Here is a 23,924-nt window from a genome sequence, read left to right on the forward strand (position 1 = left end):
TTTTTTTTTTTTTTTTTTTGAGAGTCTTGCTGGCTTGGGCTAGAGTGCAGTGGCCTCACCATAGCTCACTGCATCCTCAACTTCTTGAGCTCAAATGTCCTGTTTCAGCCTCCCAAGTATCTGGGACCGTAGGCACACACCACTACACCTGGCTAGTATTTGTTTTTTTATAGAGATGAGGTCTCCCTCTTGCTTGAGTTGATATCCAACTCCAAAGCTCAGGCAATTCTCCAAGATAGGCCTCTCTGAATGCTAAGATTACAGAAGTAAGCCACTATTCAACTACTGATTTTCTTGTTTATATATAATCTGTACATAATTGAGATTCCACTAGGACTCTTAACATCATAAACACCATCAAGACCCCAAAATTTGATCCTTACCTCCAAAAACTTGGGACAACTGAGGTATGAAACACCTTAGATATTAAGTCTGAAGTACACTAGGCACCTTGGGGTTATTTCTTAATACTAAATCAATAAACTAGGTAGGTACTTTTGTTTATTGAGCAAAAAGGCAAGTTAGTAAATACAGTCCCCCCCTTTTTTTGAGACAAGAGTCTCACTTTGTTGACCTCCGTAGAGTGCTGTGGCATCATAGCTTGCAGTAATCTTAAACTTGTGGGCTCAAGTGATCCTCTTGCCTAACCCTCCCAAGTAGTTGGGACTACTGGCACCTGCCACAACATCCAGCTATTTTTTAAGATGCTGTCTCGCTCTTGCTCAGGCTGGTCTCAAATTACTGAGCTCAGACAATCCACCAGCTTCGGCCTCTCAAAATATAGCACTTTTAATAGTTTTCATCTCTACCTTCCACCCATGTAAGAATTTAAATCAGTTCCAGAAGTTATTCATACTAATGAAACTTTGGGGGTTAGCAGGGTCTGTCCTATAGGTTCATGAAAATTTCCAGGAAGGGGGAAAAAGTGTGATTTATTGATGTCATAATCTGTTATTATCACAGACCAGAAAGAAAGCGTTCCTATATTTCAACTGGTTTACATTAAAAAGAGGTGGAAAATGGTGTCAGGAAAACTTTTTTTTTTTCTTTTTTTGAGGCAGAGTTTTATGTCACCCTCAGTAGAGTACCGTGGTGTCACGGCTCACAGCAACCTCAAATTCCTGGGCCCAAGCAATTCTCTTGCCTCAGCCTCCCAAGTAGCTAGGACCACAGGTGTCTACCATAACGCCCGGCTATTTTTTTATTTTTTGAGACATAGTCTATGCCGCCCTCAGTAGAGTGCTGTAGCATCACAGCTCACAGGAACCTCAAACTCTTGGGCTTGAGCGATTCTCTTACCTTAGCCTCTCAAGTAGCTGGGACTACAGGTGCCCTCCACAATCCCAGCTATTATTTGGTTGCAGTTGTCATTGTTTGGCAGGCCTGGGTTGGATTTGAACCCACCAGCTCCAGTGTATGTGGCTGGCGCTCTAGCTGCTGAGCTATAGGCCCCCCCACCCCTTTTTTCGGTTGAGACAGGGTCTCAGGCTGTCTCCCTGGATAGAGTGCTGTCACATCCATAGTTCATAGCAACCTCCAACTCCTGGGCTCAAGCAATCCTCTTGCCTCAGTTTTTCTATTTTTAGTAGAGACGGGGTCTCAATTTTTGCTTAGGGTGGTCTCAAACCTGTGAGCTAAAGTTATCCACCTGCCTTAGCCTCCCAGAGTGCTAGGATTATAGGTGTGAGCCACTGAGCCTGCCAGGAAAACCTTTTCATTGGACTAGTTGTAATTACGTCTGTATCTAACTAAAGCAACTTGTTTAGTTCTGCAAAGTGGGATGAATATTTAAGTTCAATAGAATTCCCAACACTAATCTCATTCTCTTAGTCTGTCTTGAGACAGTCTTACTTTGTTACCCTCAGTAGAGTGCTGTGGTGTCATGGTGTCATAGCTCACAGCAACCTCAAACTCTTGGGCTCAAGCGATTCTCCAACACTAATCTCATTCTCTTAGTCTGTCTTGAGACAGTCTTACTTTGTTACCCTCAGTAGAGTGGTGTGGTGTCATGGTGTCATAGCTCACAGCAACCTCAAACTCTTGGGCTCAAGCGATTCTCTTGCCTCAGCCTCTGCAGTAGTGGGACTATAGGCGCTCGCCACAATGCCTGGTTATTGTTTTTGTTTTGTTTAGCAAGCCCAGTCAGTTGGAACCCACCAGCCCCAGAGCATGTGGCCAGTGCCCTAATCACTGAGTTACGGGCGCCCAGCCTTAAAAATTTTAAGGGATAGTACAGTTGCTGGTTCAAAGACTAGACTGGGTTCAAATTCCAGCTTTACCACCTACTGGCTAGTTGACCTTCAACAAGTCCCTTCATTTCTCTGTACCTATTTTCCTCATCTGTAATGTAACAATACCTATCCTCATAGGGTTACTGTGAATTTTAAATTAAATAATATCTGTGTGGGTGGTGCCTGTGGCTCAAAGGAGTAGGGCACCGGCCCCATATGCCAGAGGTGGTGGGTTCAAACCCAGCCCTTGGCTAAAAATTGCAAAAAAAAAAATAATAATCATATCTGTGAAAGTGCTTAGTGCCCTGCATAGATTGTTCTATGGTAGAGGTATTGTTACAAAGGAAGCGTATCACAAATGCATTAAATTTTAACATAAATCCACCAATATAACTCTGTACCAACAAAGTAGTATCTTAGTTCTAGCTTCTTGCCATACCACACATTTGTAAAATTGACATTAGAGGTTATAAATAAACGTTTTTTGTATGACATAGCCTTATAAGCTGAAAGTTCACATCTGGTATTCAACTAAAGAAATACAATCTGTTACAAGACTGAAGTGGGGGTGGAGGGGGGGAACCAGTAAGGAGTTACTTAAGAGATGGAACCTTCTTAGGGATTTTCTCCAAAAAATGTGGACCGGATATGAGTTTTATGCCTGTGTTAAACTTAAGAGTTATAACTTACTCAGTTTCTTGCAGAGTAAGATGTAATTCACTTAGAATTACCTATCAATACTTGAAATGTTCCCATTTTAAATTGGAAAGAAAAAAAAATAGGTTAAGGATAAAAATTGATGTTAAAGCAGTAACCAAATAGCATTTAATGAAATAAGAGAGGAGACCCTTATAGCTATTGCATATTCAATCTTGGAATTACTGAGTAAATGTCTGTAATTTGTTTTAGAGCTTTTATAGTTTTAAAATCACCACATATTTAAATTTTTTTTTTTTTGGAGACAGGAGACTCAAGCTGTCCCCCTGGGTAGAGTGCTGTGGCATCACAGCTCACAGCAACCTCCAACTCCTGGGCTCAAGAGAGTCTCCTGCCTCAGCCTCCTGAGTAGCTGGGACCACAGGCGCCTGCCACAACACCCAGCTATATATTTTTTTGGTTGCAGCCATCATTGTTGTTTGACAGGCCCAGGCTGGATTGGAACCTGCCACCTTGGGTGTACGTGGCTGGCGCCTTAGCCACTTGCACCACAGGTGCCAAGCCATCACTACATATTTAATATGACCTTAAAGTACTTTTAAATCAAGCATCTTTTGGTGTTGGTGGGGCATTATTCCAGTGAGTGAATTCTCCACTTGTACCAAGTTTCCTAAAATCATACACTTAACTCAGAATTTGCCAAGTAATAACTTTTAAAGAGAAACATCAGCACTTAGCCATTCAGTGTTAAGCTCTGCTTAATGAATAGAAGCTGTAGATACTGCCGTCCTCTAACCCAGTCTTCTAATACAGAGTAAGTTTATTCCTAGGAGACTAGTATGGTTATGACAAGAAACTCTTAGGGTTACTGAAATAGCTGTTTTTAACTACTAGAGAGACTACACAGGTGATTCAACAGAATTTACTTGTATATTTTCAATTTTCTATACTATTTGAAGGCATAGGATAGCTTTATATTAGCTTTCTACAATACTGTGTTTTAAATTTATCCAGCAAACTAAGATGCAGTACAACTTTTATACAACTTAGGAGATTAAAAAAATCTCCACAAGAGAAAGCAACTCAGCAGGCCCCGGTGTTAAAACAGTTCCCCAGAATAAACAGATATGCAACTGCATTTAAAGGTAGTTTTCAAATATTTAAATTACACGAAGGTTCCTTTCAAATATGTGCCTTACTCAAACCAATGCAACCAATTCATTGTTTATTGTGGGGCCTGAATTTTTGGCAGATGTTTATGGTTTTACTTTCATTTACTTTTAAAGTGCTACTAAGCAGCAAAATAAGTTGCATCAATTCTCTCTCTGCTCAGGGCAGAGGGGCCAACCATGAAATTGCAAAAGGTACAGTTTTAACAATAAGTAATGCATGAACTGTAACAACTGGCTGAATGAAGTACAGGCTTGGACATAATCAAACCAGTTATGTCTAGAATTACTCAACTGAAACTAATATAGGTACATTCAAAATAAAGTTGGAGATTATAAGATTATAATTGGTATTTAGAATCAAATTTGAAGACTTTCTTGATAAAATATAATTATGTTCTTTTGAAATTGGAAATGAAATTATTAACTGATGGAGAGCTAGAGACTTATTAACCCCTCCTACACAGATTAAGGAAATAAGTGACAAAGTCTCTTGCACTGAAGTTATGTATTTTAACAGCTTTACATGTAATATTCATATATAAAAAACTTTAAGTGCTTTTCTCCAATTTAAAAATCTAAAGAATTCAAAAATAAGGCATTCAATATTTGAAAAAAGTACAGATTTACAAAATGTGTATATTCTGTCATGAAAACTCCACACCAACATTATACACTTGGAAAAAAATACAAACAGGATATATTACAAATTTATGCAGCAATAACTTAGTTCACACCATGCAATAAAAAGTACATTAATCAAGATACACAAGCTTTTGTAGGTTCTAAACTGAAGGACTTTTTTCTTTTTTCTGCAGAATCCTTAAAACCTGTGGCACTTAAAATTTGTTAGCCTTTCTACTCAGAGGTAAATTATACACAACAATGATGAAAAGATTAACAGACCAGATGTCTATTATGAATCATTCCAGCTTTGTTCAACAATGGCCGAAACTCTTTTCTCATATTCTCGTTTGTTCTCCTGATATAGCTGTGCTGCCTGGCTATTTGCTGGACTATTTGGATTCGGTTCATCCAGCAGAGACTAGAAGGAAAAGAGAAGACAAGACAGATTTACAGAGTTAGTCTTTTATATTAACAAGTCAGATATGGTGTATAGAAAAAATACACAAAACAAATTATTTCAGAGATGAGTATGCCACATAGTTTTAGGTCTAAATATTTTCAAAAAGAGCTTGATTGGGCGGTGCCTACGAGTAGGACACTGGCCTCATATACTGAGGGTAGTGGGTTCAAACCCTACTCTAGCCGACCTGCAAGGAAAAAATAGCCGGGCATTGTGGCAGGCGCCTGTAGTCCCAGCTACTTGGGAGGCTGAAGCAAGATAATCACCTATGCGCAGGAGTTGGAGGTTGCTGTGAGCTGTGTGATGCCATAGCACTCTACCAAAGGCGGTGAGACTCTGTCTCTTAAAAAAAAAAAAAAAAAAAAAAAATGGCTTGATCAATACAGTAATGAGGGCTTGGCGCCTGTGGCTCAAGTGGCTAAGGCGCCAGCCACATACACCTAAGGTGGCGGGTACGAATCCCCAGCCCGGGCCAGCCAAACAACAATGATGGCTGCAACCAAAAAAAATGGCCAGGCGTTGTGGCGGCCGCCTGTAGTCCCAGCTACTTGGGAGGCTGAGGCAGGAGACTCGCTTGAGCCCAGGAGTTGGAGGTTGCTATGAGCTGTGATGCCATGGCACTCTACCCAGGGGGATAGCTTGAGGCTCTGTCTCAAAAAAAAAAAAAAAAAAAAACAGTAATGAGAGGTTTACTGCTGCTGAAAAGCTTAAGCTTCTAAAACAAATATCTCTAATTGCCTTAAGACCTCCAATTTCAAAGAAATTAGAAAAAAATATTCTTCAGCATAATGAGACTTTCTCATTAACCATGGAGATAAACAGTCTAATTTGATTAAGGTATTACACCTATAAATACCTTTGTAACCATGATTTCCAAGGGTAAATTCTATTGCTGTGCTAATTTAGCAAATGTTGGACAGTAAGTTGGGTGGTGTGTATAAATCTTACTCCTTTTAATCAACAAAACATACATTTTTCCAGTGACAGAATGAAACAGGAAGGTTGAAATCAACCTTTATAAGATTATCTGAATTAAAGGAGGAATGTGATAGAAAAGTTTTAAAAGGTCACAAACCAAAGTATTATTTCCGTTCCCCTCAAATCCATATATCTAAGATATATATCCCCCAAGTCCACCCCTCCAAAACTCATTCAAGATCTACTCTGAGGGTGGCGCCTGTGGCTCAGTGAGTAGGGCGCTGGCCCCATATACTGAGGGAGGGTGGCAGGTTTAAACCCAGCCCCAGCCAGATTGCAACAAAAAAAATAGCTGGGCGGGTGCCTATAGTCCCAGCTACTTGGGAGGCTGAGGTAAGAGAATCACCTAAGCCCAGGAGTTAGAGGTTGCTGGGAGCTGTGATGCCATAGCATTCAGAGGGCAAGAAAGTAAAACTGTCTCTAAAAAAAGAAGAAAACAAAAAAAGATCTATTCTGAAATATTCAGACTGCTGGCAGCGCCTACAGCTCACTGGGTAAGGCGCCGGCCACATACACTGAGGCTGGCAGGTTCAAAACCTGAGCCAGCTAAAATCAACAATGACAGACAGCTGCAATAAAAAAATAGCTAGGCATTGTGGCAGGCGCCTGTAGTCCAGCTACTTGGGAGGCTGAGGCAAGAGAATCACTTAAGCCAAAGAGTTTGAGGTTCCTGTGAGCTCTGATGCCATGGTACTCTACCAAGGGGACAGCTTTCTGTCTTAAAAAAAAAAAAAAAAATCACACTAATTTGGCAAATAGGTACACTACTTTTTCTTTTCCTTTTCTTTTTTTAAATAGAATTTTCTTGTTTGAGGCAATACTCAATGTTTCTCTGCACTTAGTAGTTTCTTGAGGTCCTTAACGGTTTTTACCAGCAATAATATTTTTCCCCAAGATTTTTTTTTTCACAACCTCTGGGTATGTATCATTGCACCAATAAAGTTTAACCTGTGAGAACACACAAGTTACACATGATCAGAAAAGGGACTGTGGACTAGTTTCTATGTACTAACACTAATACAGAAGCAGAGCAGAAAATCAGTTCTTATCCGATCCCTGCCATTGGCTACCTGGGTCCTAGGCAAGTTAATTTGCTCATGGTCTTTAGATTGTTCTGATTATATATCCTACAGAATACTGAAAAATTATACATCCTAAGACATACTTACCTGAATTGATGTTAAGATAGAAGATACATCATATGTTGGACTCCATCGATTCTGAAGGATATCTAAACATATGCTACCATCAGCATACACTGCAAAGACAACACTAATTAGTTGCATAAGTAACTTTGTCATACCTGACAGTTAAGAAAAATCACCACAATTAATGTTGCTTAGTCACAAGTTTCAAATGTCAGGTCATAACCCTTCTGTATCATAGGAAAATCTTTATTAAAACTAAGGTCTCTTTATTTTTCACCTGCTAAAGTTTGAATGTCCCCTCCAAAACTCATGTTAAAATTTAATTGCCATTTTAACAGTACTGAGAGGTGGGCCTTTAACGGGTGATTAGATTATGAGGACTCTCTGCTCTCATGAATGGATTAATGTCATTACATCAGGAGTGGACTCATGATAAAAAGATGAGTTCAGCCTGATTCCCTCTCAGTCTTGTGTGCTTGCTTTGCTTGCCCTTCTGCTTTCTACCATGGGATGCCACCGCACAAAGGCCCTTGCCAGATGATGGTCATGCTCTTGGACTTTTCAGTCTCCAGAACCATAAGCCAAATAAGCTTCTATTGTTTATAAATCATTACCTAGTCTTCATATTTCATTAGACTAAGTACCTTGTCATCAGGAGGCTAAGAGATACATTTTTTCAACACATACCACATAGCAACCTGTTTATATTCCATATTTCTTTTTTTATATTTCATATTTCTAAATATTCTTAAATAAAGCTCTTGAAAAACTATTTATTGACACAGCAATTCCCCTCCTAGAAATTATTCTAAGGAAATAATCATGGTAAATCACGAACATTTATTTACCAGATGTTCACTATAATACTATTAATAGGAGTGTAAAACTAGAAACTACCTTGTGGCCCATGAATATGGGACCAGCTAAGTAAGTAATGGTACATTCATATAACCAATACCGACAGTCATGAGAAATGATATTTATATATTCGCTGTTTATTTTGGTAGAAAGACATCCATACTATATTGCCCTAAAAGACAAGTTTTTAATTATTTGTATTAGATAATTCCATATTTTGGCAAAAGAATTATATATAAATATTTTCATTCAAAGTATATGTAGTCATAAAAACATTTATTGTAAGACTAAATGCCAAAATGTAAGTAGTGGATATCTGTAGATAGCAGGATTATTAATGATCTTAATTTTCTCTATACTTCCTTGTATTTATGATTTATTTTTGTAACAAGTATATATTCCTTTCATAATAATAAAAAACCAAGTGATTAACATCTATTAAGTCTTAAATATTTGGGAGGATTCCCCCTCCCTTAGATTATGTGAAAACATAACCAATAAACATAAATTTTTACCCACTTGTGAGACTATCTTCAGGACAAATTTCTAGAAGTAGAATTGCTATGTTGACAAAGGGCAAATGCATCTAAGTGTTATAGATACTGCCAACTATGAAAGCTTCAGAGAGCAAGCCAGAATAGTCTATATAAAAAGAGGGATAAGTGAGGGTTTTCCCAGGGAGCAAATCACACTTATGTTATGTCATTCCTCAGGGCTCTATCTTAGGCCCTTTTCTTTTCACCCTTTATGTACCCTCTGGGCAATCCTATAAACTCCCACAACCTCGATTACTATTTATGTGCTCAGTACTCTCAATTGTTAGCCTTTGCCATCTATTATTGCTCAGCGTCAAAGCAACATAACCAACTACTTATTTTCCTATCCCATGAGCATATTAAACTTAGCATACCCAAAGCAAAAATCAGAACCTCTGAAAAAAACATAAAAATATAAAATAATTGTAAGGTTTTGAACTAGAAAATAATTTTTCAGAATCCAAAAGTAACTAGACCCCAATGTCTGTCAAATGATGAATGAATAAATAAAATGCAGTATTTCCATAAAATGGAATATTATTCAGCAAGAAAAATGAAGTATAGATACATGTTACAACACAGATGAACCCTGAAAACTGCTAAATGAAATTAAGTTGGTTGCAAAGGACAACATATTGTAAGATTCCATTTATATGAAAGGTTACCTAGGATGGGAGGAGTGAGGGGCAGAGAAATGAGGAGTGACTTATATATTTATGGAGTTTTCTCTGTTGTTCTAAAATTGATCATAGTGATAGTGGCAATAACTCTGTGACAGTAAAAACCACTAAGTTATGCAATTGAAATGAGTGAAAAGCATGGTATGTAAATTTCAATACATGTTTTTAAAAGAGTAAACTAGAAGGTTAAATAGCAGAAAAAGGAGACAATACTATAAATCCGAAGGGATGAGAAAACCAAATACATGGTTTTTTAAAATCTGCTTGAGTGGGTAACCTTATGTCTATACATGTATACCCTTATTTATCTACAGTCTTTCCTACCTTAATTTAAAGGCCTCCTTACTATGGTATAGTTTGATTCAATACCAGGTCTGAGCCAGGTAAAGTTACACAGAGTAATAAATGGTAAGTGACTTGGGAATTTCCCTAAAGAAACAGAAAATAAAATCGAACCTATCTTAGTCAAAACCAAAACAACAGCAAACTTCACAGTAATAAAACATAAAAGGCTGTTACTGAACAGCCACCTTGATTCAAGACACAGACAAACACCTCTCTCCTTTGGATAGGAAACTAATACAGTCTGCAGTATTAGAGACACAATCAGGAGCATCTCTGATAATGATCTTCCTAAAAGTCAGTTAGCTGATGAAGAAGACCTATTTAAATGATCAAACATTTTTAAGAAACAGGACCTTCAAGATTTTGGAGAAGTAGTCTTTCACATGGTGATTTATAATCCAGGAATATAAATGTAATAGATATAAACAGCAAGAAGTCAAAAAGACCAAATTTATTACAAAACTGTCATTTAGCCATCATTTAATGAAGAATAGTAACAGATACTGAAGGAAAAAATGGAAAACTGTATTAAAAGCAGTAATTTCACTTTTTTTTTCTTGAGACAGAGAGTGCCATAGCATCACAGCTCACAGCAACCTCAAACTCTTGGGCTTAAGTGATTCTCTTGTCTCAGCCTCCTGAGTAGCTGGGACTACAGGCACCCACCACAATGCCCAGCTATTTTTTGGTTGCATTTGTCATTGTTGTTTAGCAGGCATGGGTCAGGTTCAAACCAGCCACCTTCAGTGTATTTGGTCAGTGCCCCATTCACTGAAGCTGCCAAGGCAAAAGCAATAATTCCACTTTTAAAAAATTCATTCTAAATAAGTAATCATTGGTATCTGAAAAGATTTCTTTTCTTTTCTTTTCTTTTTTTTTTTTTTTGCCAGGGTGGGGTTTGAACCCACCACCTCCAGTATATGGGGCCAGCGCCCTACTTGAGCCACAGGTGCTGCCTGAAAAGATTTATTTTCAATAACGTTCAAAATGCTATTTAAAATTTTCAACAATTGAAAACTACTAACAATTGGACACTGGTTAAATGGATTATGGTAAATCTATAAGAGAACACTTTTAAAGAGAGCCTTTAAAAATGATGTAATAGAATATTAGTAAGAAAAAATGTTCACAACATATAAAAAATGACCCTACTTTATATATGCCATGATCCCACTTTTGCAGAAACAATTTTTTTTATATATGTGTATATGTATGTGCATATATATGTGTGTATATATATGTAGAAAAATAGAAAGAGAGAGATACTGACTCTATCATTCTGGCTAGAGTACCGTGGCATCATGACAGCTCATAGCAACCTCAAATTCCTGAGCTCAAGTGATCCTCCTGCCTTAGCCTCCTGAGTAGCTAAGACCACAGGTGCGCACAATCATACCTGGCTAATTTTTTCTACTTTGAGTAGAGATAGGGTCTTGCTCTTGCTCAGGCTGGTCTCGAACTCCTGACCTCAAGTGATACTCATGCCTCCGTCTCCCAGAGTGTTAGGATTACAGTTGTGAGCCACTGCGCCCGGCCAAAATTCTATTTTTTAAAAGCTATATTTTAGGCAACACATTTTTTGAGGCATCTTTCACATTTCTACAAATAGATACATATTATTTTATTTATTAGAAACAAATTCTCACTATGTTGCCCAAATGGCCTCCGACTTCCTGGGCTCAAGTGATCCTCCCACTGAAGTCAGCCTCCTGTGCAGCTAGGACTACTGGTGCATGCTCCTGTGCCTGGCTTACGTATTACTTTCAATTCCAAAGTTATTAAAACAAAACAATTTTACCTCAAATTCGAGATTTCATCTACAAAAAGGTGGCTAATATGGACATGGAAGGAGGACCTACAAGTAAGCCCTACTAGTGAAAAGTAAGGGACAAGACCTAAAAGGAGAGAAACTAAGTCTCCCTGCTCCCTTAGCATCTGCAAAGTCTAATATAAATTGCTACTTACCATTTGGATGAAACATTTTGGATAAAAACCTAACAGTTGGCGGTTTATTTGGATATTCTTCAGAAAATTCTATTACTAGTTTAAAAGTACCTAGATAGAAAACAAACCAAAATAATTACAGTAAAAACAAGCACAACTTTTTACTCTCTTCAATAATCAATTCTCAGCCCCTTACTGGTTTTTACACAAATACACAAAAGTTAGTACATCAATTTGGTTTAGAACATAAAACATACTAAATATACCTCTACGTGACACTGATAACATGTAGCATTGGCAAACGGGTGGGGAACAAGGATATTCATGTGTTATTAGTGAGCATGTTAACTGTCATGTTTTAGGAAGGCAAGTAGGCCCTAGCTACAAAGATTTAAAATGAACATCTGGGGAACCACAAATAGTTTATTACAGCTTAGAGGGGAGTGCCAAGGGATTCTGAGAGGGACTGACTACCACATAACAAAGGAACCAGACTGGAGGCATGGATGCTTATATAAAGGTTGGTGCTGTCTCTACACCAATCCCTTCATTTAAATATACCAAGAATCATTAAGCTTTAGTATAAATGCCTACTTTTGGTTATAGGCCAACATAGTACAACATTTTGATCAGTCTAAATCTGAACTTAACTACTATTAATGGTTTCATGTTTGTCTATATAGACTTCTTTAGGGTTAAACTATCCAGAGCCCTTTTACTTATAAGAAGCCCACCTGAAGACTGAAGAGGCCCTCTAATTAAAACCCCTTGGATGTATCCAGTAAGTTGGGACTTATTTCTAATGAAGTCAATACAACCTTAAAGCATTCCAGATGTCTCTACAAGGTTCTTTCCTTATTTCATTAATATAATTAAAAACAAAACAAAACACTCTTTGTAGTGTAAATGTTAAGCTCCTGGCTTCAGTCTACCATGATTAAGTTTCACATTTAGTAAAATATTTTATACCATCATTGGTCATATACTTGGTATACAACTGTTACCTCCTTACTTTTTTTGTTTGGAAATTTGGACTGGGGAGACCAACGATACAAGCAAACTAAAAGAAATTTCTATTTCATATTATGGCGTATATTAATATAACAGAGGCACTCTGGACCATAGTTAATGAAGTTAGCCTTATGCCTAATTATGTATTTTTTTTTTTTTTCCCCAGACAGAGCCTCATATGTTGCCCTTGGTAAAGTGCTGTGCCATCACAGCTCACAACAACCTCAAACTTCTGGGCTCTAGTGATTCTCTGGTCTCAGCCTCCAGAGTAGCTAGATGCTATAACACCTGGCTATTTTTAGAGATGAGGTCTCACTCTTGCTCAGGCTGGTCTTAAATGCCTGAGCTCAAGCAATCTGTCCATTTTGGACTCCCTACTTATGTATTTTTAAAGCTTGTATTTCTTTTTTTTTTTTTGAGACGGAGCCTCAAGCTATCTCCCTGGGTAGAGTGCCATGGCATCACGCTCATAGCAACCTCCAACTCCTGGGCTCAAGTGAGTCTCCTGCCTCAGCCTCCCAAGTAGCTGGGACTACAGGCGCCGGCCACAACGCCCGGCCACTTTTTGGTTGCAGCTGTCATTGTTGTTTGGCGGGCCCGGGCTGGGGATTTGAACCCGCCACCTTAGGTGTATGTGGCTGGCGCCTTAGCTGCTTGAGCCACAGGCGCCGAGCCTAAAGCTTGTATTTTAATTTTAATTACAAAAACATTAGCTATAGAATGTAAAATTTCAGGCAAAAACAAATTTCCTTAAACTTTTTGGTCTCAGGACGCCTAAACATGAAGCTGGAAGAGATGCACACCATTTTATAGTATTTCCACCATAGAGATACAAAGAATAACCTCCTTACAAGTAACAAAAATAATAAATAACATTTGGCAAAATAATTAGAAAGTGATGAGGTCTGAATATTTGTCACTTTCTAATTTTTTCTTTCTTTCTTTTTTTCTTTTTGAGACAGAGTCTCATTGTCAAACTCTTGGGCTTGAGCAATCCTCTTGCCTCTGCCTCCTGAGTAGCTGGGACTATACACATGCACCACCATGCCTGGCTAGTTTTTTTTAATTTGTTTTAGTAGAGACAGGGTCTCACTTGCTCTTGCTCAGGCTGGTCTCAAACTCCTGAGCTCAAGCAATCTGGGCCTCCCAGACTGCTAGGATTACAGGGCAAGCCACAGTCCCCACTCTCTTTCTTCCTTTCTTTTTTTTTTATAGAGACAAAGTCTCACTTTATCACCCTCAGTAGAGTGCCTTGGCATCACACAGCTTACAGCAACCTCCAACTCCTGGGCCTAGACAATTCTCTTGCCTCAGCCTCTTAAGTAGCTGGGACTACAGGCGCCTGCCACAATGCCCAACTATTTTTTTGTTGCAATTTGTCCGGGACCGGGCTTAAACCCACCATCCTCGGTATGTGGAGCTGGCGCCCTACCCACTGAGTCACAGGCGCTGTCCCTCTTTCCTTTTTTTTGGAGACAGAGTCTTATTTTGTCACCCTCAGTAGAGTGCCGTGGTGTCATAGCTCACAGCAACCTCAAACTCTTGGGCTGAAGCGATTCTCTTGCCTCACCCTCCTAAGTAGCTGGGACTACAGAAACCCACCATAACGCCCAGCTATTTTTTTGTTGCAGTTGTTTAGCTGGCTTGGGCTGGGTTCAAACCTGCCACCCTTGGGTGTATGTGGCTGGCACCATACCCCCAGTCACTTTCTAATTTCTAAAAATGTTTTTATCTAATTTAATTTTAACATAATGGTTCTTTTTTTTTTTTTTTTGAGACAGAGCCTCAAGCTGTCCCCCTGGGCAGAGTGCCGTGGCATTACAGCTCACAGCAACCTCCAACTCCTGGGCTCAAGCGAGTCTCCTGCCTCCGCCTCCCAAGTAGCTGGGACCACAGGCGCCCGCCACAACGCCTGGCTATTTTTTTGGTTGCAGCCGTCATTGTTTGGCGGGTCCGGGCTGGGGATTTGAACCCGCCACCTTAGGTGCACGTGGCTGGCGCCTTAGCCGGTTGAGCTATAGGCGCTGAGCCAACATAATGGTTCTTTAATAACCAGGTAGTAAAAATTTCTGAGATTTTAACAACTGGCTCTCATGAATCATTATAGGCTGCCTATAGAACACCACTGGTTACGCCTATTGACATCTGTTGTATTAGGAAAGTCTTAAAGTATTTATCAATTAATTAAAAATAACTATAAACTCATTATATAATAACCTAAAATATTTAATGACAAGTATTTCCTCCCCCCAAAAGTCAACACTAGAAATATTAACACTAAATGTTAACTACATGAGAAATATAAACACTATTTTACCTATTTTTTGCACCTTTTTATGGACTGACTCAACAGAAAACAGTTGGATTCTCTTATCTGCTTCTGTACTTGGGTAAACTGTTACAATATGTTGTTTGGCTGAAGTATATGAAGGAAATCTGGCCTCACACAAATAGGCTATTGAAAAATAGAGGATTTTCATAGCCTTTTCAGATAACTATAGATATTTTTTGATATTACACCAAAAATAAAGGTGTTTTGTTGCAATGTAGAATCTGAAACCTTATAAATAACCTTTTGTACTCAATTACATTAAAATCTTTTGTACTCTGCATAAATCTCTTTTTTTTTTTAAGAGACAGAGTCTCATTTTGTCGCCCTCGGTCGAGTGCTGTGACGTCACAGCTCACAGCAACTTCCAGCTCTTGGGCTTAGGTGATTCTCTTGCCTCTGCCTCCCAAGTAGCTGGAACTACAGGCGCCCACCACAAAGCCCAGCTATTTTTTGTTGCAGTTTGGCTGGGGCCAGGTTTGAACCCGCCACCCTCAGTATATGGGGCTGGTGCCCTACTCACTGAGCCACAGGCACCGACCTACTCTACATAAATCTTTTACCCATCCATGATTTTGTAATATTATACATTAGTCACTTGTAAAATATTGGCATGCATTTTCCAAATGTTGCCATATTCCATTATATTCATATACTATCCAAAAAAACAAACCACCCATAATAGGTAATACCCACTGCTAATCTCATCAGGAAAAGTCTTTTAGGTATTGGGAAGCTTTCATTTTATCATCAGCACAAATATATTCAGTCATTGTCCTTAACCTGACAACCCACTTAGGTCATTTTAGAGAATATATCTGCCATATATTCAAACCTGAATAACCACAGCTTGTCTGTCAGTCATTCTTTCAAGTAAAAATGTTCCGTGAAAGAAGCAGTAGTTCAAGCTGCAACTCAAACAAATGCAGAAGTATTATGACCACCATAATACTTTGGTATCAGGAGAGGTGCTTTATTCCTGCTTCCCATGTCATTACACATATTATTAAAAAGATGTATATACTCTGAAGGTTCAGGCTTAACAATATCAATAATTTCTACCATTTCAAGGCATTTTTGAGTAAAACTGGCATCTTTTAAAATGCAAAGAATACAATAACAATATAGATTGGTACTGCTGTCTTGATTTGTTCTAAGATGATAAACCGCTTAGGTGCCATTTTAGCCACCACTGCTTTTGTACTATCAATGCAAATGTCAACATCGTCTTAGTACGAACAGTTTTGATCACATGAATTCACTTAAAGGGTTTCAGAGACCCTCAGGGGTTCAGGGACCATACTTAAGAACTCCTGGTATAGAAAAAAAGCTAAAGTCCTTAAGTACCTCTTTCAATTCCTTACCCTGACCTAGAGATAATCATCGACATCACAGTTAATACTGTAACACACATACATACCCATGTATTTAGTAAAAATGTGATAATGCAATAAATATTCTACAACTTTTTTGTCTATTATGACATGACCAAATCTACCTTATTCTTATTCTATGAGGATTGAGAATAAGAATAAGGTAGATTCTTATCACCTTACAGTTGTTGCCAACCTTTTGGCACCAGGAACGAGTTTCATAGAAGACAGTTTTCTCTTATGGGTGGGTAGAGAATCTTATAGAAGGGACTCAGGCAGTGATGTGAGCAATGGAGAATGGCTATAAATACAGATGAAGCTCCCTTGCTCAGCTGCCACTCACCTGTTGTGTGGCAGGTTCCTAACAGACCACAGACCGACCCATAGGCTTTTCTCCCACTAAGCATTGAAATTATCTCCTTACAAATTGTGCTACAGTCAGTATTCCGTTACAAATATCCTTACTGGACTAACTCCAAAGTCATTTTGCTAATTATAACAAAACTGCTTAATAATTTAAAACAAATCCATGCTATAATTAAGGAAAAAATCTAAGTGCCTAGTTAAAAATCAATTTAATAAGCTCAATTATAAATATATATTACAAATAGTTTCCCATTTTCCTGGCTCCTGGTGAAAATACCCAACTTGAGATGCAAAAGATTATACAGAATGCTCACTACTTATGAGTGTTAATAGTAGTAGTACTTAAAGCTACTGGCAGCTATATAGGTTATAGAAAATTTCAGCTTAACACCCTATCAATATAAACAACAACGTATTAAAAAACATGATTACTACTCTCCTGGTATTTCCTTCAGGGCTATCTTTATTGTGCTACAAAGCCACCTAAATGTAAATTATTCTCAACACAGACCTCACTATCTAGGCATACAGTTCTATAGGCAAATATAAAAGTAACAGAGGGAACTGACTATGGAGGTGACCAAGCTGATATGGGATAGAAAGTCCCTTATAAATCACAAATTCTCAGGAGCCTTAGTTTTGTTGATAGAAAATGGTTGCAAATAGATCTGTTGACATTACAATTTCCTACTAAAAAGCACCTCTTACTACTATAGAAAACATAGTTAATTATGACTTACCATCTTCAAAGGGTGTCCCTTCTGGTCTGAAAACAAGAAGATTTCTGATTAAAACAAGTTTTTCATTCTGCTTTTTGCTGATGTTCAATAATGGAAAGGATAAACTCCAACAAAGGGCTCGTTTTGTAGTTTAATACCATCTTAGCCCTGGATTTTCATAGAAGCAAGCACAAAGAATAACTTTTATATTTTAGCTTTTCCTTTTAAGGTGGCTTTTAAGAAACAAAACAAAAAACTTGTCTACAATTCTAGCACAAAAAGAATTCAGTTCATAAATACTAAGCAGTCATTTGAAATATGTATATTCTTAAAAGTTATCTTTTCATTTCACAGTAATAAGATGAAAATCAATACTCATTAGATTAAGATAATTAAGATACTAAAACAAAGTATCCTGCTTTGCGACAGAGCAGTAACTCTTGCCCAAACTGGCTAAGTATAGCTGATGTCAGCAAAAAAGCCAGATTCTTTTGCTCAGATGTTTACACTGCCTCCATATTCCAATTTCATCTTTCCTAAGCAGCAACATAAAGTTTAAATATTACTTGTAAGGCATATTCAGGATCTCAAAGAGCAGGATAATGGCCTGAATGTAACAGAAGCAGTTTATGAGAAGGAAGAACATTCATTTTCCACTAGTCTTTAAACATAGACTTCTGTGGAAGTCAGAATTCTGTTTATCAAAGTATTTCCTTTACTTTTTAGGGCAAATTCTTATTTAAAAAGAATTGAGGATGAATGGGAGAAGAAATTAAGGAAAAAAAAAAAGATTAAGTCCAGAAAAACCAATGAAAAAAATAAGCAAATTTTAATTTAAAAAGCATGTACATGTATGTAATATGTAAAATGTAACAAATGGCTCCATTCAGACATTTCACACTGGGCTGTGAAACATTTTTATTTAAATTCTTGCTACAGTGGAAATTCTCAGTATTTTCGGTTCCAAGCCTTTCTACAGCTTCCATAGAATAAGGGCATAAACATTTGCATAGTATATTTTGTACAAAATAATTTTTCTCCCTTATTATTTCATTCCATTTAATTTCAAATCGTATTTTTTAAGTAAAACCCAATAGTATTTTTTATTATAAACCCATATGCAGTTACACCAAAGAGTCAATAAATTTTATGTACTGCCAAAAGCTTTTTTTTTTTTTTTTTTTAAGAAATAGGTTTTCACTCTGTTGGCCAGGTTGGAGTGCAGTGGTATGATCACAGCTCACTGCAGCCTTGAACTCCTGGGCTTAAACAATCCTCCTACATTAGCCTTCCAATAAGCTGGGGCTACAGGTATATGCCCCCAAGTCCAGCACATTTTTTAAAAAAGCTTTTTTAAGAGATGGGGTCTTGTCATGTTGTCTTGGCTAGCGTTAAACTCCTGGTCTCAAGTGATCCTCCAGCCTTGGCCTCCCAAAGTGCTACGATTACAAGTATAAGCCACCATGTCACACCCTAAAACTCTTACTGAAAAATTTTTAAAAATTAATTTATAGTTTCAATCCTTAAGAACCATCATTCTACCTCAGTTTTGTTTCCTAGATAGATGTAACAGATTCACTTTCCTTAAAGAATCACCGCAAACTTAATTATTTGTTAAATATTTCAACTCACCCAAATATAACAGCATTCCACTGCATGATGTTGTTTTCAGATGGTGCACCGCTGACACCCACAGGTGGGTCCTCTTGCAATCTAAAAATCCAGAGTGGTAATTTTAAAAGTTGAACAGTAATGCCACTAAGGAGGCCAGAATACCTATGGACACTATCTATTTTGGGATTCAAGCTAAATCCATTTCCTTGTTTTTGTGCTGAACTGGAATGAACTATATCACTTAAATATATAGACCAGGTACATATTATTTATTATTAAATACCTCTACAAATTATTTAAAAGTCCACAGAGCTTGGGAATCATCTCTCTTCAAAAAACTAACGCATACAAACTGCCCTCTTGGAAAAAAATACTTAAAAAAAACCTCAATAGTAAAAATTATTTTTACAGAAGTACTGATTTTGTTACCAAAGACTGGGTAAGTCTTAACACAGCTATGTGTGCAACATGGCTACAAGGAAAAATAGCAAACTTCAATGTAAACACTAAATGATCAAACATATGTTCAATCTAATTAGGAAGCTAGTTTTAGGCAGGAGATTTACTTTATCCCCTTTGTTTCAGACAGCAATGGTTTTTAAAAATAATCAGAAACATCAGTTGGGTTTTCCACGAGAGCCTATTTTAAAGGTTCTGCAGTAGCACAAAATTACCTCTCAGACCAGAGACTCAATACAAATGTTCCAACAATCGTTATGTTACAGTCAAATTGTTGTAACCCAAAAGACCCCTGGAAAACTTCCTAAGGTGCCATGTATTCAACTCAGAATTAAGCAGAGAATTACAGTAGAGAATCAAGGGGGCAATGGACATGAACTGAAAGCTATATTCTTTGAATTTTTCATGAGAGTAAATCAAATCTACTGATTTCAAGCTCTACAGGGAGGATTTTTTCCACTAAATAGACCATCTCCTTTTAAAGACTGCCACCTCCATCTTAAAAATGCTACACTGTACATACACACAAATATTTATGTAGTCACTTTCGTGTGGCATAATACTTTGCTACTAATCTACATAAAAATAGTTCTTTTTAGTCAATCTCAAGCAAATTAGGCCACCATAACCAGAAGACTTCGATGCTGTTTGACAACTACCTTTAATAGGCTAAGAGAAGCTAGGAATGAATTAAATAAGCTGGCCAAAGCCCCAAACAATAGCCTTCCAGTGCTTCACAGAAAATAAAGCTAAATGGCCGTGATTAAACGTTCACTTCATAAGCGGCAAATCTAACTCTTTGTACTAAATGTTTTGTCTCAAAGCAGATCTCCTCAGGAATCCTCCCCCCAAATTGCAAAGTATCGTAATGCTAAGTTTTCTCACTCCTTTTTCAATGTACGTGGTACCTGTAAGTATTCACTACAAAATAAACTGAAAGACAGTCCTTCTCTCTTCACAAATCCAAACCTCCTGACAAATCCTATTTTACAAGAGGCGGCGCAGGGAGTATCAGGTTAGCGTCAGTCTAAGGAAAGGCATTTTTCCAGACTTTGGAGGCTATAGATAGGGCTTTATTCACCAGCCAGAGCTGAGTTCCAGAAGGCACTGGCAGCCAGAGTGGCCAGCTCTAAGGTCCCAGAGCTCTAAGTCGGTTCTCAAGGTCTTTCAGGCAGGCGGGGGCAGAGTCAGGTTTCGGGGGATGGGTTAACAACCCCCGGACCTCGCGCAGTAGACCCCACCCTCACTGCAGAAAAGAAGGTGGGGCGCTTTTCGCCCCAACCCTGATCCTCAGAGGAGACTGCGAGGCCGGGGAACAAAGCTGACTGGTGCAGCAGACGAGAAAAATCTGGAAGGGCTCACTTGTATGGGACAAGAAGGGGGCGCTGGAGGGTGCAGGGGCAAGGGCAGGATGTTTGATCGCTTAGGGAGACGTCGGGCAGGTGGCCGAAATGGACAGCAGGGAACCCTAGGCCAGCCGATCGCCACCTTTTTACTTTCTAGGGGGAGTGGGGGAGGAGGTGTACCGAAATTTCTTGGGCTGCCACAGTGGGCAGCAAGGATGAGGAACTGGAAGCCAAGTATAAGAATGGGCTTCCGTCCGTCCCGCTGGGCCCGCAGCCGGCCCTCTCAGAGTTATAAGGGGAGGGTGTCCGGATCCCCGCCCTGCAGCCCCGCAGCTTTGGGGAGGAGTCGTCATCCAGGCGAAGGTGAAGGCCCTTACCGCTTGAAATCCCGCATGAGCCTCCTCCGGGCCGGGGTCGACATGCTCCCCAGCTGCCCCGCGGTCAGTCTGAAAGAAAAGAGTCCCGCGCAGCCCCCCCACCCCCCGGCGCAGCGGCCGAATCACTGTGGGTCACCACCGCCGCCGAGACTGCACAAACAACCCTGCAATGACGTCTCCCTCCGCCGCCTCCAGATCCCTCCGCCCTCAGCCGGTACCACATAGCCAGGGGGTGAAGGAGAAGGGATGGGTGTATGAGTGCTTGTTCCTTGAGGTTTTCGGCAAGGTCCGTTTGCATTCTGCCTTCCTGAAGTGATCGACAAATTAGGGTTCTTTGTGCTCAGAGTAGAGACTGTGGCTTAAGAAACACCGAAACTGAAACACTATCAAATCTCCCTCCCCATCGCTAGTTTAAGATCGGCGGAAAGGGGGGGGGAGGGACGCATCCGGGGCCAGAGATTTCAGGGAAAGGAGGTGGGATGACGTAAGGTCACGTGACTGCCGGCGGCGTTGTCAACAATCCACCCCTGAGGGGGAGGGGGCGAAGTATCTAGAACCACGTGTCCCTATGACGCGATTAGAATGGGTCAGGTGAGAGCGTCGCCTGGGTCTGAGTTTCAGTCGGGTTTGTGAATCCGGTGGTTAAGTTTCCGGGTTTGAGGGCGTGACACCCCTTTATTAGTTGTTCCCTCGTGGCAGAGTAACAGCTTGTTTTGCTTTTGCTTTCTTTAAAACGGAACTCCAAATAATTTGGACTTGACTCCTTTCTGGCTGGCTTGCCAACTGGTACGTGGGGCAGGGAGGAAGAGTGAAAAGTTCGCTTTCATTTAATGCAGCATTGAATGCTGAGGGCCATCCGAAGTTAAATCTGAAATGCTTTCTTAGGGCCACCAAATGGCTTTTCTGCTTTGCAGTGGGGTTTCCAGGATTGGAAATTCTGAGCAAAGATATAATAATAGTGTACAGATTGTCCGGGACTTGTTTAAAGTCCACGGAATTGATGAACTTATTTTTCTTTTATGGGTCTGCTTTCATTTGAAAAAGATGTGTGTCCGTGGATTTGCCAATGGGCGGCAAATCCTTTGTATCTGTGAAGAAATGGGATGAGCTTGAGAGCATTATCAGTGAGTGGTCACGAAACCTACAAGTATGATTCAGATCTAGGGAGAGAGATTGTGAAGACAATGGTGGGAGTTATATATCTAGCATGAGATAACTCGTGTTTTCTACCTACCAAGTTAGGTGCAAATAGGCTAGAAGTGCCCTCCTACCAGAGCACTCAGCTTAAGAGGAGTTGACATCACCCACCCTTAACATGTATCCTGATCGCTGGATTCCTTCATTCTGTGGCCTCCTATTCACAACTTCAGGACTTTGTTGGTCAGGAGGCTACTGAGCAATTTTGCATCCATTTGGGAAATTCTTTAGCTCAATAGGAAAAGGGAAGGTGGAATAATGATTTTGCCATTGCACCAAGCTTGCCTTTGGTTCCATAGAAGCAGAAAGGTTTAACCTTTCTTGCTTTCTTTATACCTCCCTTTCTTCAAATTCATTTCTTGCCTTTACATGACTGCTGTGGGGATCAAGTTTGCCAGGCCTAACTTTTTTCTTTTTCTTTTTTTTTTTTAGAGATAGAGTCTCTGTGGCCCTCGGGAGAATGCAGTGACGTCACAGCTCACAGCAACCTCCAGCTCTTGGGCTTAGGCGATTCTCTTGCCTCAGCCTCCCGAATAGCTGGGACTACAGGCGCCTGCCACAACGCCCGTTTATTTTTTTATTGCAGTTTGGCCGGGGCAAGTTCGAACCCACCACCCTTGGTATATGGGGCTGGCATCCTACTCACTGAGCCACAGGCGCCACCCTGCCAGGCCTAACTTTTGATAGGTCTTGCTGTGCGTTCACAATGATAATCTACATCAAAGTTGAATTTTTTTTATTGTTTTGCCTTTCTGCCATAGCAATCCTAATCCTCCCCATAGAAAGACCTATGTGTGGGGTTACATGTTAAACAGAAACTAACATTTTAAAAAATCTGTCCTACGTAATTTATCTAGCAATGTATAATTGTTTTGGAAACTGACAGTTTATGATTTTGCAAAATGATTTTCCCCCCTATTTTTAGTAGAGATGGGGGTCTTGCTCTTGCTCAGGCTGGCCTTGAACTTCTGTGCTCAAGCAATGCACCTGCCTTAGCCTCCCAGAGTGTTAGGATTATACGCATGCCCGGCCCCAAATGAAATATTTTGGCTAATTCAGTGGATGTGCTTCCTGAAGTCTCAAAGCAGGGTACTAGGCAAGAATCACTAGTCTCCTAGCCACTGGGCCTATCATAACCAATTTGTAGAAAAAGCTTTAGTTTTAAAGTTCTTTAACTGTATACTGTAGCAATTCTGTAGCTCTGGGATTGTAAGCTTACTGAGGGTAAGGGCTCAGTCTGGTTTATGCATTCTCTCTTAAAAATATGTAACCCAAACAAATATTTAAAAAACATGCTTACAGCAAGTCTTGAGCCCACTATACGATTTATTATAACATTCTTATTTATAGACAGTACCTCATAGTGTGGTTGAGTAACTTTTCAAAAGGAAAGACAACTCTTTGGTCTTTTATATTTAACTAATTTTACAGAAAAAAAAGAAATTAAGCCCCAGTAAAAATGGCATTCCATGGACACTTCCTCTAATGATATCCTTGATT

General features: G+C 39.3%; 2 protein-coding genes across 2 annotated transcripts in view; one reads left to right on the forward strand and one right to left on the reverse strand.

Annotated features, from left to right (window-relative positions):
* Positions 1-3,796: 3,796 nt before the first annotated feature.
* UBE2B (ubiquitin conjugating enzyme E2 B) lies at positions 3,797-21,406 on the reverse strand. Its single transcript, XM_003782185.3, has 6 exons — positions 21,228-21,406; positions 19,064-19,144; positions 17,453-17,478; positions 11,655-11,744; positions 7,292-7,380; positions 3,797-5,102 (listed from the first exon to the last, which is right to left on the reverse strand). The coding sequence occupies exons 1-6, from the start codon at positions 21,269-21,271 to the stop codon at positions 4,974-4,976; spliced, it is 459 nt and encodes a 152-aa protein (XP_003782233.1). The 5' UTR covers positions 21,272-21,406; the 3' UTR covers positions 3,797-4,973.
* A 398-nt stretch (positions 21,407-21,804) lies between these two features.
* CDKL3 (cyclin dependent kinase like 3) overlaps positions 21,805-23,924 on the forward strand; it is a 52,640-nt gene continuing 50,520 nt past the window's right edge. The window contains exon 1 of the mRNA XM_012808131.1: positions 21,805-21,852. The gene's annotated coding sequence lies outside the window, so the exon portion shown is untranslated. The remainder of the gene's footprint in view (positions 21,853-23,924) is intronic.

This window comes from Otolemur garnettii, unplaced genomic scaffold (assembly GCF_000181295.1).
Source record: "Otolemur garnettii isolate 467f Iridium unplaced genomic scaffold, OtoGar3 scaffold00003, whole genome shotgun sequence".
In the NCBI taxonomy this organism is placed as follows: domain Eukaryota; kingdom Metazoa; phylum Chordata; class Mammalia; order Primates; family Galagidae; genus Otolemur; species Otolemur garnettii.